This window comes from Polyodon spathula, chromosome 11 (genome assembly GCF_017654505.1).
Source record: "Polyodon spathula isolate WHYD16114869_AA chromosome 11, ASM1765450v1, whole genome shotgun sequence".
NCBI lineage: Eukaryota > Metazoa > Chordata > Actinopteri > Acipenseriformes > Polyodontidae > Polyodon > Polyodon spathula.
The window spans coordinates 27,130,111-27,145,773 of NC_054544.1; the positions used below are offsets into that span (position 1 = coordinate 27,130,111).

The window sequence follows — 15,663 nt, forward strand, 5'->3', positions numbered from 1 at the left end:
TATATATATATATATATATAAAATACACACACCCACAGAGATATACATACATATACACACACACAAACACATACCCAGATATACATATATATATACACACACTTCAGGGCTGCTCATTGTCCTCACTTTCTCACTTCAGAAAGTCGTGCGAGTCGACGAACATGTTTAGACACAACAGCCATTCAGAGGCAAGAGTTATGAAGCAGTAAATGCCAGGCCCTTTCCCAATCATAGTGCTGTTACTGGAAGAAATAACAAAGGTCCCATTCAAAGTGTCATTAAGCAGACACCCATGAACTGATCTGTGGCTGGTTATATGATGCTTCTATAAAACAATGTACGAGAATGAATAGAAGAGGGCAGGTAGTGAAAGCATGCAGCACTATACCTCCATTAATATTACCATGAGGAAGGGGGCAGCTTCAACACAAGAATCATTTAAAACAGCGTACTAAAAATAAAAAAAAGCTTGGTAAAATGATTACAAATCTGCTCTGAAATAATTAAGATCTTTGTTCATTTCAGTTGTTAAATAGTTCTAAAACCATTGAAGCAAAAATCTTTCAATAATTCATACTCATTTTCACAAACTTCTTGCCAAACAGCTGCTCGCCCCTAATGAGGGTCCAAACCCTGTCTCTTTCTCGCACATTTCCCAAGGGAAAGGGAATATTGCTTTTCTCTGGGGAGATGTGATGGGTTTTGTAAGGGCATCAGTTCTTTCTCACTCCCCTTGGTCTCATTAAAGCAGTCCAGAGGAGCCCGTACTAAGCTAATTGTGCAGAGGGTTATTTTATTCCTGTAATTACCCCTCGGCAGGGCGCTGCTGTGTGATGCTCCCTCACTAGCGGAGTCCCTGGAATTTCCCAAGGAGTAAAACAACTCTCATATCTGCAGTCTGGGGGCTGACACTCTTTCAAAGCCAGCTGCAGAGTCCTTATTCAGCTCCTGCAGTTTAATAAAACACTGTCATGTGAGGTAATTACATGAAAAGATAATGTTACAAATATAGTGATAGAACCCCCAACAGCACTCCAGGTGCTTTCTGCTTGCTTATGAATGATTACCCATTGTGCCAAACAAGGGGAACAATGAGAAGTAGGATGCAGGGTTGAGAGAGGAGAAAAAAAAAAAACAGACCTTGCAAATTACAAATGAACACTGAAGTCAGCTACACAATTGTTATTTGTAGTAACGATAGTCACTTTGTACCACTGAATAGCTTAAAGCAGTAACTTGGGATTTAAAAAGGAAAAATAAAACTACTGAAAGTATTAAAAAAATGAGTAACACCACTTTATTAACTAAAAGGCATCCCTGAACAAAGACAGCAAGCAATCAAACTTTACACATTAAAAAAAAAAAAAAAAAAAACAATACAAAAAAAAAAGGGTATCAAGTATTTCTCTTAGGGCCTTAAAAAGCGTAAACTATTTATTCAGCTAAAAAAAACAAAACACGAGCCCCCTTCAGCACAGGGATCCTTATCTAAGATAACAATGAAGGAAGAATTGTTATTATTGGAATTGAGAAACAAGCTTCAGCCTGCTACAAAACACAGAGCATTCACTGCGGGTCCTCTCTGCTCTTTATCGACAGCACATACTGTAGGCCGTCCAGCTTGGGTCCGCAATGCAAGGCTATTTAAGAACTTTCTGAATCTCATTTTCCACAATCCAGTAACACACAGCATCACTGGAATGACAAATGACTAACAAAAACAAAAAACAAAAAACAAAAAACACTGCAAATGCCTGAAAAAGTATTTATTTTTCTTTTCTCCTCCAGTCTGGCTCATTGTGGTGGTAATCAGTGTAGAAGAGGCTGGGAGGAGAAAGAGTCGTAGCAGAGTGCTCCAGGGTGGGGTGCTGTTGGTGGATGGGTGGTCAGTGTGGAAGAGGCTGGGAGGAGACTGAGTCGTAGCAGAGTGCTCCAGGGTGGGGTGCTGGTGGTGGATGGGTGGTCAGTGTGGAAGAGGCTGGGAGGAGACTGAGTCGTAGCAGAGTGCTCCAGGGTGGGGTGCTAGTGGTGGATGGGTGGTCAGTGTGGAAGAGGCTGGGAGGAGAATGAGTCGTAGCAGAGTGCTCCAGGGTGGGGTGCTAGTGGTGGATGGGTGGTCAGTGTGGAAGAGGCTGGGAGGAGACTGAGTCGTAGCAGAGTGCTCCAGGGTGGGGTGCTAGTGGTGGATGGGTAGTCAGTGTGGAAGAGGCTGGGAGGAGACTGAGTCGTAGCAGAGTGCTCTAGGGTGGGGTGCTAGTGGTGGATGGGTGGTCAGTGTGGAAGAGGCTGGGAGGAGACTGAGTCGTAGCAGAGTGCTCCAGGGTGGGGTGCTAGTGGTGGGTGAGTGGTCAGTGTGCTAGAGGCTGGGAGGAGTTTGAGTCGTAGCAGAGTGCTCCAGGGTGGGGTGCTAGTGGTGGATGGGTGTTCAGTGTGCTAGAGGCTGGGAGGAGTTTGAGTCGTAGCGCTCCCTGGTGGGGTGCTAGTGGCGGATGGGCACCAGCCCCTTCACTTTGGACATCTTCTTGTGGGGCTGTCTCTGCTCAGCGGACTGAGCTGCATCCCGTTCCATCAGCTGCGGATCCACTTCCTGGCTGGAGGTTGATGCCGAAGCTTTCAACGTCTTCTTTATATTTGTAACCTTGAAAGATTGAAGAGTGAATATTAGGGAACTGACAATGCATTGATACTTACAGGAGCCCCGTTCTCATTTTCATAAATTCAATGTGGAGGAGGTACGCTTGTCTGCAATTCATCCACGTTGTAACACTTAGTGTGGAGTAGGGCAGTTTTAATTAGAATGTCTTATAACATATCATATTATCTGGACACAAATGGGAAAGCACAACACTGCAAACACATAAGGGGGTGCTGTTTACCTCCGTTTCCATTTGTTGCTGGGTCCTGTTGTGATTCTCTCTGCACAGATTGGCTCGGAGGACTTGCTGCTCAATACCCGACAAGACCGCCTCACAGCCATCGCACCTGTAACGAGAAGATATGCAAGCTGCAGGACATCAAACCAACACAACGCATAGCGCCTCTAACACTGTGTGTGTGTGTGTGTCTGACGGATTCCACTAACCATTCCTGCAGTGTCTTCACAATGTCGCTGCTATCCTTCCTCTGGATGTCGCGTCCGATACAGAGGTCCACCTCAAACAGCTGGCTGCGCTGGTCCAGCTTTCCCTGGATGATGTCACTGTACACGGCTTCAATGATCAAATCCTCCAGCTCTCGCAGGTTCTTCATCTCCAGGTCTTTCAGCAGCACAGAGTAAGGAATGCACTGCTAACCACAAGACAGGGAATCATTAATACACAAGAAAGAAGTGCAAAAGTACTGCTGTATGAAGAGTCACATCATCTCTGAGTGTGGGCAACACAGTGAGAAGGTGCATAAGAAACAATTCCCAGCCAAGCAGCTGCCATTATGGAATTGCTGTAACCTTTTGCGGTCCTATGTCAGACCAGGTCCGACACAGCAATTTTCCCTTTCCAGTCCGATGTTGGACAATGTCTGACATCATCAAAAAGACTTAAAGCACAGTTCTCTAGTCGTTTTTTCTCCGGAAAAAGCCAAGAAAACCTTTCAATGGCTAAGTGAGACTGATAGGAGCTGGATGAAGCTGAAAAATAGGACGTATCTGATAGCCCCATGCACGAGATAACACGGGCATAAACAAAAGAGCTGCTTCTGCATCCAGCGCTCAAGGAATATCACAGACATTTGCAGAGCTTTTTGAGATGTTATAGTAATAAAATAAATAACCTGGATCGCATTATTGAGGAGTTTTATAATAAAACGAGTGATCAGGAGAGGATTTATCAGTATGCACATCTATAAAAAGAGGTATGTGATAAATACAGTGAACAAGGGGTGGGGCTTGACTGGGGATGCAGTACTGAGTGTACTTTTGCAATTCAGTGCCTTTTAAACCTGTTTCACTCCAAGAATAAATATTTTAAAACTGCATGTGTAAAATAAACGACGTGTGTGAAAATAAATTGGACGCGACGCGCCTGACAAGCGCTGAATAAATGGATCGCTAAGGGTTAATTTTATTGTCACAACCAATCAAATGCAAGAAAAAGATCTTACTGCCACTGCACATCGATGAGTGGTTTGCTGTATGTTTTAAAAATGTAAGTGTGACGTACCTACCTGTGCCTCCCTGTTCCGGGGGATTTGCATTGCTCTGGTGGGTACTGAAGTTTATTAAACAGTGCAATACAAACACATGAGAAATCCTCATACCTTCATCCTGGCAGCCAGGCTAACTATAGTCAGGTGTTTCAATTTGTTCTTCTGGACTCCAGATAACTCAGGCAGACTTTCTTTATTCGCTGAAAGTAACCGAACAAAAAAACGTACACTATTTTAGTGTTATTGTCATTATTTATAAATAAATGTTTGATACATTTTATTGAATACATTGGTTTACCTGTATAATCCAGGTATGTTCCATAAGCAAACAGATTTAACAGCTGAAAATATCCTGCATAAGGTCCATTTGATAGCTATGGAAAGAAATCAGATATATTACTTTGTGCCCTGTATGTATTCCTATCCAAGAGAGGCTCTCTACAAAACAGCCATTACTGTAAAAAACATACTTTAAAATGGCACGACAAACTTACTTTCTCATAAATTCACTAGCAATGAATAGGACCTCTTGTGGTTTTCAGTATTGAATGCATTATTCTAAAAACACAAAATTCTGGTTTTGTTACAAAATAATAAAATACAACTAAACTATATAAATACATTGATATTCTTTACAAAAAAATGGAATTTGATCAGTAGCCAAAATAATACAAATTCAAATTCTCTAATGATATGAAAGGCAAGTCTGTAAATAACTGCCATGTTTTACATGGTCCACTTTCATGCTTACAGTACCCTGAAACGGTATAAAGAACATAGACTGATCTCACAGCGACCGATTGAGAGACCATGTATTCATTCTGCAAAACTGCCAACGACAGCGTAACCTTCATCTTTGTGTCTGGAAAAGACATCATGGCCAATGCTGAACACCTAAAACACTGGTTCAAGTACGCATTAACGATAAAGGCACTAAACGTCTGCATAGATTCAGCCCCGTTTTCCACACAGCTCTCCATAAGTGGCACTTATATCCAATTCATGCACCATGGTGGAATCACAGCAGTATCACTGACCAGAGAAGGAGGACACATGCTGGGATCACAACAGTATAGTTGGCCAGAGAAGGAGGACACATGCTGGGATCACAGCAGTATCGCTGGCCAGATTGTTTTGCGAGGTTCCTTGTTCAGTCTTGTAACGGAATGTGGTGACGCATTACATTTTATATGAAAAAATAACAGTGTGAGAATACCTGTTGTCACTGTTGATAATGTTTACTGCATCTTGTAAAGCGCTTTGTGATGGTGTACCACTATGAAAGGCGCTATATATATATATATATATATATATATATATATATATATATATATATATATATATATATATATATATATTGTGGCACTTATATCCAATTCATGCACCATGGTGGAATCACAGCAGTATCACTGGCCAGAGAAGGATAACACATGCTGGGATCACAACAGTATAGTTGGCCAGAGAAGGAGGACACATGCTGGGATCACAGCAGTATCGCTGGCCAGAGAAGGATGACATATGCTGGGCTCACAGCAGTACCGCTGGCCAGAGAAGGATGACATATGCTGGGATCACAGCAGTACCGCTGGCCAGAGAAGGATGACAAGTGCTCAGATCACAGCAGTATCGCTGGCCAGAGAAGCAGGACACATGCTCAGATCACAGTAGTATCGCTGGCTATAGAAGCAGGACACATGCTGGGATCACACAGTATCGCTGGCCAGAGAAGGATGACACATGGTCAGATCACAGTAGTATCGCTGGCTAGAGAAGAAGGACACATGCTGGGATCACAGCAGTATTGCTGGCCAGAAAAGGATAATACATGCTGGGATTTCTGGGTACACCAAATTCTGGGTAGACCCAGGCAACATTCTTTGCAGTGTTATATGCCCTACTCTCCCTTCATCTTCATCTAAAAGGCTAAAAGTTTCAGAATTAAGATCTCAAAAACCACATTTTGACCTAGAAATCAGAATTCTCACACATCATTTTTGCTTTGGACGTCCGTGCGATGATGAGAACTAGCAGCAGTGTAGCGGACAGAGTAGTTCACATTTCGACCCCTTTACCTGATCAGTCTAAAAATGTAAATTTGAGCTTGTTTGCCTGAATCAACCCCAGGAACCAGGTTTGGTGTAAATGGAAGATGGTCAGGTGTAACCTGTTGGGCGATTTGTCACGAAATGACCCATGATCAAATAGACTTGCCTCCTGGATGCAGGGCAGCTCCAGAAGCTCTCCGAAGACGTACACGCCGGGGGCCTCCAGCACCTGGGTGATGAGAGCAGTCAGCGCGGTGCCTTTAGCACTCTTTGCTAATAGAATGAACTGCTCCAGAGGATTGTGGATGGGTTTCTGCCCCTCTGCCATTACAAACAAATCTAAACAATTAAGAACAAAAAAGCACAACAGTTCAGCAATCTTTCTCCAGGATCATTTCACAACTTCCACTAGCATCAAAAACCTTGTGCAGGTTTACAGAACAACAACTTCAACTTATTCACACCAGCATGCCGGGAAAACCTTCTGACAGCAGCTAAAAGATGAGTGTGGCTGGTACCATAACAATGAAATGAACACAATCACACAGCAGTACACACCCATATCAAATACAACATGGCTTAGAAATGTGCTCCATCCTGTTTGGCTGCTAACTTTGCAGTATCAGATAGTTGAGTACAACCAGCTATTCAAATCTCATGTCAATCCTATCAGGGCAATCACAGTTTCAAAATCATCACTTTACAAGCTCAACAGCACACTAGAAGGTGTGGGTTGCACTGATAACACACTTGTCAGTTTGTGAAGACACTCGGCAATGCTTGTTATCAGTAGGAGCCACTTCTTCTCATGGGTTACTGCTTACTGCTAACATTTGCTGCCACTCCCAAACCTGCCAAAGCTGGCCTCACCCCCCTGTTTGGAAGCCAGTTTTATCCATGAAATATGAACCAGTGCAGTAGTGAACAGTTTTACGATGGGAAAAACAGAAAATCTATAGAACAGACCCGGACACACCTGGGTCAATTACAAATACAATGCACACAGATTTTGAACTATACAACAAACCCGGACACATCTGGATCAATTACACATACAATGCATTCAGATTCTAAACGAGCGCTGTAACAGACCCAGATACACCTGGGACAATTACAAATACAATGCACCCAGATTCTGAAAGAGTGGCCGAAAACTTGTAATACTGCAGTTTGGGGCAGGTGTGTATTGCGCCCAACACAAACAAAACAAAAAAAAACAAGACATGTAAACTTTACTAGGAAAAAAATATGCTTTTGTTTAAAAAATACTATAATTATTCAAAGCGCAATAGTTAATGTTTGGAGAGTAAATCCAGCAACTCACATTCCGGCTAACTAAATGTATTTATTTACAAGACAAATAAAGCTACACACAGGTGCAGCTTGTGTTAATGACAATTAATGTGTACACTCTACCCGAATTTCACCTCTCGCTGGCAGGAAGTCCGCTGTGTGATGATTTCAAATGGTCTTGTGTTTGTTTTTAAATATACTGCTTACACAACATGTTGTCAAGCAGCCATAATGCAATCTTCCCCGTTACACACGCGTACTTCTCTCTTTAGAAGACAGTCCACAAGGAAACACAGACCGCCTTATACGCAACTGAAGGTTCCGGTGTTACAAAAAGCATAATACCCTATTTCACAAAGAATTAATACATAGGCTAAGCACCCATAATTAAAGCAAACTCATGTGTGGGGATATGCTGATGTACATGCTTGAAATCTTTGTTATATTGAGTTCATGTTAATTGTCAGGACTGAAATGGGCACCCCAACCTATAAACAACGAGCGTGCGAGACTGAAAGTAGCAGTACTGGGTGGGAGTTAAAAAACAGTGGGCCGAGGGGTGACGATACGCCCTCACTGGAAAGTGTCTGTGACGCGTGGCCGAAGCGTTTTCAAACAACTAGATATATATATATATATAATATATATATATAGATATATATATAATATAATATATATATATAAAATTTTCTTTTTTATAAGACATGGAGAACAAGACAAATTAACAACATGTAATCTTGTTAGACATTTTTTTTTTTTTTTAAATAATAAAACATGTTTTAAAAAGTGTTGCTGAAGTGTTATGGATAAGGAGAATTAGCTAAACGACTGCCTCGTGTCTGTATAAACATTATTGTATGTGTTGACTGAAGACGGTTTGAAAAGTACTCCAGCAAAAACAAAACACATATTTTGCATCTGATTGTTTTGCGAGGTTCCTTGTTCAGTCTTGTAACGGAATGTGGTGACGCATTACATTTTATATGAAAAAATAACAGTGTGAGAATACCTGTTGTCACTGTTGATAATGTTTACTGCATCTTGTAAAGCGCTTTGTGAATTGGTGGTCCACTATGAAAGGCGCTATATATATATATATATATATATATATATATATATATATATATATATATATATATATATATATATATATATATATATATATATATATATATATAAAGATTGATTGATTGATCACTGCATGTTGATAATGTTTACTGCATCTTGTAAAGCGCTTTGTGATGGTGTTCCACTATGAAAGGCGCTATATAAAATACAGATTGATTGATAATAGCACTGCAAACAGTGTAGGTAGCGTACCAAAATTAGTCCACTTGATGCGTCTAAATAGTGGATTTGGTTTATAACAGAATACAGAACTATATACACTATGTTAAATTGTTATATAAAATGGACAATTGCACTGTGTACATTATATCATTACATTGTATCATTGGTGCACAATATTAATCAATTATACATTAGACAGGTAGACTGACAATGTGGCCTATATTTTAAATATGCGGCATCTTTATAATAAACTGTAATAAAGTGCCACACAATAAGATACTCCTATATAATAATAATAAGAAGAAGAAGAAGAAGAAGAAGAAGAAGAAGAAGAAGAAGAAGAAGAAATGCACGTTTGATGTATGCAATTAAACCGACCGAAAAGTCACATGTATAATTAGTATAATATAAACAACAAATATAGAGTTTAACGTTCAGTGTCAATGCAGCAATAGGGTACCGGCGAGTTAAAATGAAGTATGATCTGCTAGTGTGAAATGCGCACAAAAAGATAAGTACAATTAGGTCTATCGATATAGATTATGGTATTTTAAATGTGTTTGCCCGAATCACGCCTAATGTAGCCTTATACAAATGTTATCATTAATAGACCTATATGTATTACTGTGTTGCTTTTTTCATATTTCTGACTTTTTTGCCGGTGCTTTCAATATTCTCAATGTTTTTAATCCAGTGTTCGTAATGACCGTGTACAAGATGTCTGAGTTTGTCTTTACACCTTATTGTGAATATCCATCCGCACTTGTAAATGTTATTATGGGTTAGTCCTCATTGTCTGGCTAACTTGTTCCATTTCGAAGATACTGAACGCATCAACACCCTACGGTTCAGGTGATATATCAGTCTGATTGGTTATACACACGCCTTTCAATCTCAGTGCTATCTTTATACCACGACAACAAACATCCAGGAAACTGTTCAGACTCTTGTTGTTTTATTGACAACCATCTACACGTTTGTGCATACAAAACGTTATTTAATCCAGGATTAAATAACTGAATAGATAAAGCACTGTGAAAAGGGTGCAGACAGTGCACGCGTACCAGTGACTTTAGTCCGCATCAAGTGGACTAAAATGCGGTCTAGCAAATCCTGCAGCTCTGTACTAAGTTAGTCCTGATTGCAGCCTAGCAAACAGCAAGTGGTTTAGCTAGTCTGAGCGTGCTGGACCTGCATTCACTCTGCAGGTCCTTGTCATGTCACAGTCCTGTTGTGGCTGGGCAGTTTCCATGGAAAGAAGTTTCGGTCCTCACAGTGTAAGGAGCCAAGAGAGGGAATGTGTTGTCTTTAAATCTGTCTGTAATCAACTTGCCTTAAACAAGCTGTATGAAGATGCCACTCACTTAGTACTGTGTGTTGCCAGGCAAACCTCAAGTAAATATATAAACTACAAAAGACAACATCAGATATTCTTTTTAATGCAGCTGCTTGTGATTAAGGCAATGGTCAGTGCCTCCTGCCCCCTCTCCCTTCCTCTCTCCCCTTCCCTCTCTCCCCCACTCCCCTTCCCTTACTCTCTCCTGCTCTCCCTCCCTCTCTCCTGCTCCCCCTCCCTTACTTCCCCTGCTCTCCCTCCCTCCCTCTCTCCTGCTCTCCCTCCCTCTCCTACTCTCCCTGTCCTGCTCTCCCTCCCTCCATCCCTCTCTCCTGCTCTCCCTCCCTCTCTCCTGCTCTCTCTCCATTTCTCCTGCTCTCCCTCCCTGTCCTGCTCTCTCTCCCTCCCTCCCTCTCTCCCGCTCTCCCTCCCTCCCTCTCTCTCCCTCTCTCTTGCTCTCCTTTTCTCTCTCCCTCTCTCCACACTCTTATCAGTGCATTGTTTGAGCTTGCATAGCTGGCAAGTATTTATGCATTTGTTTATTTTCTTCCAGCTTCCTGTGGACAAACAGAGTCTCCAAGGCAGCAGGTACAGAGCACAGGCACTCCCGCTGCAGCCAGCCCGTCTGCCACAGCTTGGGGAGAGGAAACAGTCCAGACTGCAGCTCAGCAAGGTGTGCAGACTGACCGCCCTGTACTGCCTGATGGACTGGCACTGAACTCAAAAAGGTAGCAAGTTTATTTTTTTTTTATCTATATATTTTACTTTTGGAATGAGAGTTTGAGTGTTTTAGATTATTTCCAGATTGCGTTGTAAAATAGTTGTTAAAAAACAAGATCAAGCTTGGAGTACAAAAAAAACAAAAGCTCTGACTGCAGGTTTTAATGTGCACTACTCTGAAGTGTAATCGACACCTGCTAATATTGTTACTAAAGCAGTGCTGCTGGCAGGATGCATCTCGGAGCACTCCAGATTCCTTCAGTTAACCTTCCTGCTCACTAGGTTTCTAACATTACTGCTTCACAAACCTGGTGCTTGTGGCGCTCTGCAGCAGGGTCCTGGAATACTGAGACAGCTCCTTGCTGAAAGCTAGGTAAAGGAGCTTGTGTCCACGTCCAGCCCAACAAACACACTGGCTTGTGGGTAGAATGACTGGAGTTTGTGTCCATGTCCAGCCCTCTTGAACATACTGGCTTGTGGGTAGAATCACTGGAGCTTGTGTCCATGCCCAGCCCTCTTGAACACACTGGTTTGTGAGTGGAAGGACAGCAGAGAGCTCTGCATGTCTGCTTATTCTGTTGCTTTTTCTAAGATGCTACAGTCTGATGCTTCTCTTTGTGGATCTCTCTCCCAGCCCTCAGGCTCAGGGACTGGGTTGTAAGGGCTTCAGTAACTGTGAGTGTGGCTGCATTAACAATACCTGTACAGCTTTGATAAGAAAGAGAAGCTGAGGGAAACGGTTAAGGTTAGTTTAATCATTAATCTGCGGGTGGTAAAGATTATGAAGCAGCGCAGCAGTAAACTGCAAAATTAGGGCCAGGGATTTGATCCACTGCTACCACAAGCCTGGTGTGCAGTATTTAATCTAGACAGTGTCCTGGTAGTGCAGTGTATTTACCAATGTGTAATGAAGAAGAGTTTGAACTGCAGTCAAGCCCAGTCATTGCAGCAGTTCTCATTCTCCATGTGTATTTTAAATTGAAGTACCACAGCAGAGCTTCTCATCTATTTATTTACTCTGTACCAGCAAAGTGCTGGCACCGATTCACAATGCAAACACAATTAGAAAACAAACTGGCTCAGATGCTGACAAAATAAACATAAGGAGATGCAATGAAATTAATGGATGGCCAGTCCTCTCACCTCTCTCCTCCCTATTCAACCCCAGCTGTCATCTCTCTCTCCTCCCTATTGAGCCCCAGCTCTCATCTCTCTTTCTCCTATTCAGCCCCAGCTCTCATCTCTCTCCTCCCTATTCAACCCCAGCTCTCATCTCTCTCCTCTCTATTCATCCCCAGCTCTCATTAATCTCTCTCCCTCTTTGACCCTTACAGACCCTCACAAGTACTGATGGAGCATCAGCGATCAAGAAGCATTCCCGTCCACAGCGCCACCTTGGGGCAGGAGGACCCTGCAAGCAGGAGCACTGTGGTCAGGCCCAAATCTGCTAAGGGGCGCCGGCGATCCTCCCTGCAGAGTCAAAGCACCGAATACAGAGCACCGGACCCACCTCCCAGCCTGCCAACAAGCAGAGTCAGGAGAAGCAGCCAGGACAGTGATGGGCTCAGCTACAGCGGGCCGCAACTTCACCCCACCACTGACCTTGAGGCCTCCCAGGGCTCATATCCGGGGCAGAGCGGCAACTTGAGGAGAGGCAGCAGCCAGGAGCAGGGCCCAACCTACAGGGGCCATGGCAGGAGTGGTGCTCCCTCGGCCCCTGTAGACCTTGAACCCTTCCTCCTTCCCAGAACCACCCCCACCTTGAACAAGTACAGAGTGCTACCTTCCATCAGACAAGGAGGCAGAGATCTCACCCTGAACCATGAGGGGGGGCAAGGACAGGAGGCAGAGCCCTTACCCTGAACCATGCGGGGGGCAGAGGGACAGAGGACAGGAAGCAGAGCCCTTACCCTGAACCATGAGGGGGGCAGAGGAACAGAGAACAGAAGGCAGAACCCTTACCCTGAACCATGAGGGGGGCAGAGGAACAGAGAACAGAAGGCAGAGCCCTTACCCTGAACCATGAGGGGGGCAGAAGAACAGAGGACAGGAGACAGAACCCTTACCCTGAACCATGGGGGTTGGGGGGGGGGGGGGGTTTACCTGGTTTACATAAGGTTTACCTGACAGGGGAGAAAACACAGTAGGACTGGATAAACAGTGTGTAAATTTGTGCACCACATTGTACTTTCTTGCTGTGTAACAATAACAATATTAAAGCATGTCAGAGTTTTGTTCTCTGTACCAATTGTTCTCTACAATTCCCTGGATCTGTAGGCGCGCGAGTTCCCCGATAAACCTGCTTGCCACTAGATTACTGCCAGGCTAAGAAAGCATGCTGTTGTTGTCACTTGCTGCAGCAGGGTGTTATAAATGATCCGCTGTATATTATACAAAATATGAACAGGTACCACTGGTTCTTTAGGGTTAAAAAAAAAAAAAACTTTATTCCAATAAAGTTAACAATTAAAATAACCTTACAGTAGTTTTTGCATTTTTGTGTTCAATGTATTACTGTTACTTTGAATTGTTACGCATTTTTAAAATGATAAATTCATTGAGAAGCACATTTTGCTTGAATGCTACAGTGGAATGTGTAGGTCTGTGACTGAGCAAAGAGAGGGAGTCAGACATGTTCCACTAGATGGCGCCAGCCCCCTGCTTGCTTGTTTGTTTGAGGACATGCAGCAGCACCTGGACTATATTCTAGATTAATCAATGTTGTATTGTGATGCTGTATTTTAAGGGTTCTTAGATGTGCCGTGCTTTCTGCAGCGAAGAAACCAGATATTCAGCAAGGTAAAGCATGGTAGAAATGGGAAACGCAAAACGACCATGGAAATGAGGCCTTCTAGGATATTTTGCTTTGCACATGCTAACACCTGGTGGCTGATTGTTGTAGATCTCCTGTCACTGTGTTTTGTTTGGTATCGCCTGCCTGCTCTTTACCCTTTATGTCAAATAGTTTTGTTTTAAGGGTGCTGAACTCTTTACCAGCAGCAGCATAACCAGCCTGTCAATCCTCGAGACAGAAACACATAGCACCGCACACAGAGGAGAAACATCTTCATTTTTCTATTATTAGTTTTTTTTGTTGGTTTTTTTTTTTTTATCTAAGACAAAAGCAAATATGATAAAAAAAAAAAACCTTTGTCCCTTGCATTTGGCTATGATGAGGGGTACAGAACGAGAGGCCAGTTCACCTCATCAGCTCTCCTCACCTCGAGTGCTCAGGGGCCCACAAGTGCAGCTGGAGACTGGGTCCTGCAGCGCTGCTCAGTAACTGCTGTGAATAGAGGAGATTAACTGGCATCAGGAATGAAGGTCTTTTGTATAGAGGAGATTAGCTGGTGGCAGGAATGGTCTTCAGTATAGAGGAGATTAGCTGGCGTCAGGAATGGTCTTCAGTATAGAAGAGATTAGCTGGCGTCAGGAATGGTCTTCAGTATAGAGGAGATTAGCTGGCATCAGGAATGGTCTTCAGTATAGAGGAGATTAGCTGGCAGCAGGAATGGTCTTCAGTATAGAAGAGATTAGCTGGCATCAGGAATGGTCTTCAGTATAGAGGAGATTAGCTGGCGTCAGGAATGGTCTTCAGTATAAAGGAGAATAGCTGGTGGCAGGAATGGTCTTCAGTATAGAGGAGATTAGCTGGCATCAGGAATGGTCTTCGGTATAGAGGAGATTAGTTTACATCAGGAATGGAGGTCTTCGGTATAGAGGAGATTAGCTGGCGCCAGGAATGGAGGTCTGCGGTATAGAGGAGATTAGTTGGCATGGGGGTCTGCGGTTCCCCTGATCAGTATGACAGAGTGGTGAGATGACGTTTGAATACATTTCAAATGGGATGGAAAAGAAGAACTATTATAATATATTCAGCGCTTCTCATCCAGTATCCTGTTTTTACATCAATAGTGTCAGCATGTTCTGTCTGTTACATAAATATGGGAGAATGTTCTGTGCTGCTCTCCACCTACATTATGGTTGCCTTGATTGTTTTTTGAAGAGCTTGGGTTGAGATGACATGATTAGCCGTGGGAAGGCAGTGTCGGGTAACCAGGATGGTGCAATACCTCCTGTACAGAGAGTGAAACAAACAACCAGCTCCAGTGAAAGTGGGATGAAAGTGAAGAAGAGAGGCTGAACCCTCCCTGGAGACTCACATGGGGGTCTGACTGCATACAGAAAGAGACAGGCAGGGGAGCTACACTGTGTCAGTGAGGAACAGCGTTACTGCAGAAGCAACTGTGTGACTGAGAGTTTGTGAGCTTGTGGTGAGTGTAAGAGCGCCCCCTGTACTGCTCCCCCAGCACAGAGCCATATCTTTTAAAACTGGAAAGATGGTTAAGCATGGTTGGCTATTTTTAATCATTCCAATGAATATTGCATTGGATGGAATTGCACTCTATTGTCCTCACTTAATCATTTATAAGCTTGAACCATAAGGACTTTTTCTTTGTGGTTTGACAAGCTGGCCTTTGCTCTACAGTTTCATGAAAGCCCAGTGTGTATGTTTAGCAGCCTTGATTGGAAACCTTGTCTTCGAACAAACTGTTCCCTGCCAAAGAGGGATTAACAGGGAGGAGAGAATCAGGTGCATTTTCATACCTGTCACACAAACAAAAAGCATCTCCCTCAGCAGAATACATGTTAATACCAGACTGCTATAGAAACACAGCCAGTTTGAAGGTGTTCTATTCGTTTTCATTCATCATGCATGTTCCTGGAGGACTTGATAGAACTAAAGTATTATAAAGAACAAAAGTCAAATCATTCAAATAAACACACAATCAGTATTCTACCACTTATACAACTTACATCATTAGTTTGTGTGAT

The 15,663-nt window shown here is 42.9% G+C and overlaps 1 protein-coding gene across 3 annotated transcripts; it reads right to left on the reverse strand.

Moving 5' to 3' along the window:
• Positions 1-1,272: 1,272 nt before the first annotated feature.
• Positions 1,273-7,752, reverse strand: LOC121323401 (COP9 signalosome complex subunit 7b-like). Of its 3 annotated transcripts, none has more exons than XM_041264449.1 (7): positions 7,616-7,752; positions 6,355-6,527; positions 4,442-4,517; positions 4,255-4,343; positions 3,083-3,288; positions 2,877-2,982; positions 1,273-2,638 (listed from the first exon to the last, which is right to left on the reverse strand). In XM_041264449.1, the coding sequence occupies exons 2-7, from the start codon at positions 6,514-6,516 to the stop codon at positions 2,480-2,482; spliced, it is 798 nt and encodes a 265-aa protein (XP_041120383.1). In that variant the 5' UTR covers positions 6,517-6,527; positions 7,616-7,752; the 3' UTR covers positions 1,273-2,479. The 3 variants fall into 3 exon arrangements, with proteins under 3 accessions (XP_041120383.1, XP_041120384.1, XP_041120382.1); XM_041264450.1 differs by having other exon boundaries at positions 3,083-3,285; positions 7,605-7,752; XM_041264448.1 differs by having other exon boundaries at positions 7,605-7,752.
• Between the last annotated feature and the right edge of the window lie 7,911 nt (positions 7,753-15,663).

Bases quoted from the DNA above. Each gene is read 5' to 3' on its own strand.
- LOC121323401 (XM_041264449.1), bottom strand. From the start codon at position 6,516: ATGGCAGAGGGGCAGAAACCCATCCACAATCCTCTGGAGCAGTTCATT. The intron at 4,518-6,354 runs GCAAGTCTATTT...TTCTTTCCATAG, and splicing joins AGCTGCCCTGCATCCAGGAG to CTATCAAATGGACCTTATGC. The intron at 2,639-2,876 runs GTAAACAGCACC...CAATCTTTCAAG, and splicing joins AGCAACAAATGGAAACGGAG to GTTACAAATATAAAGAAGAC.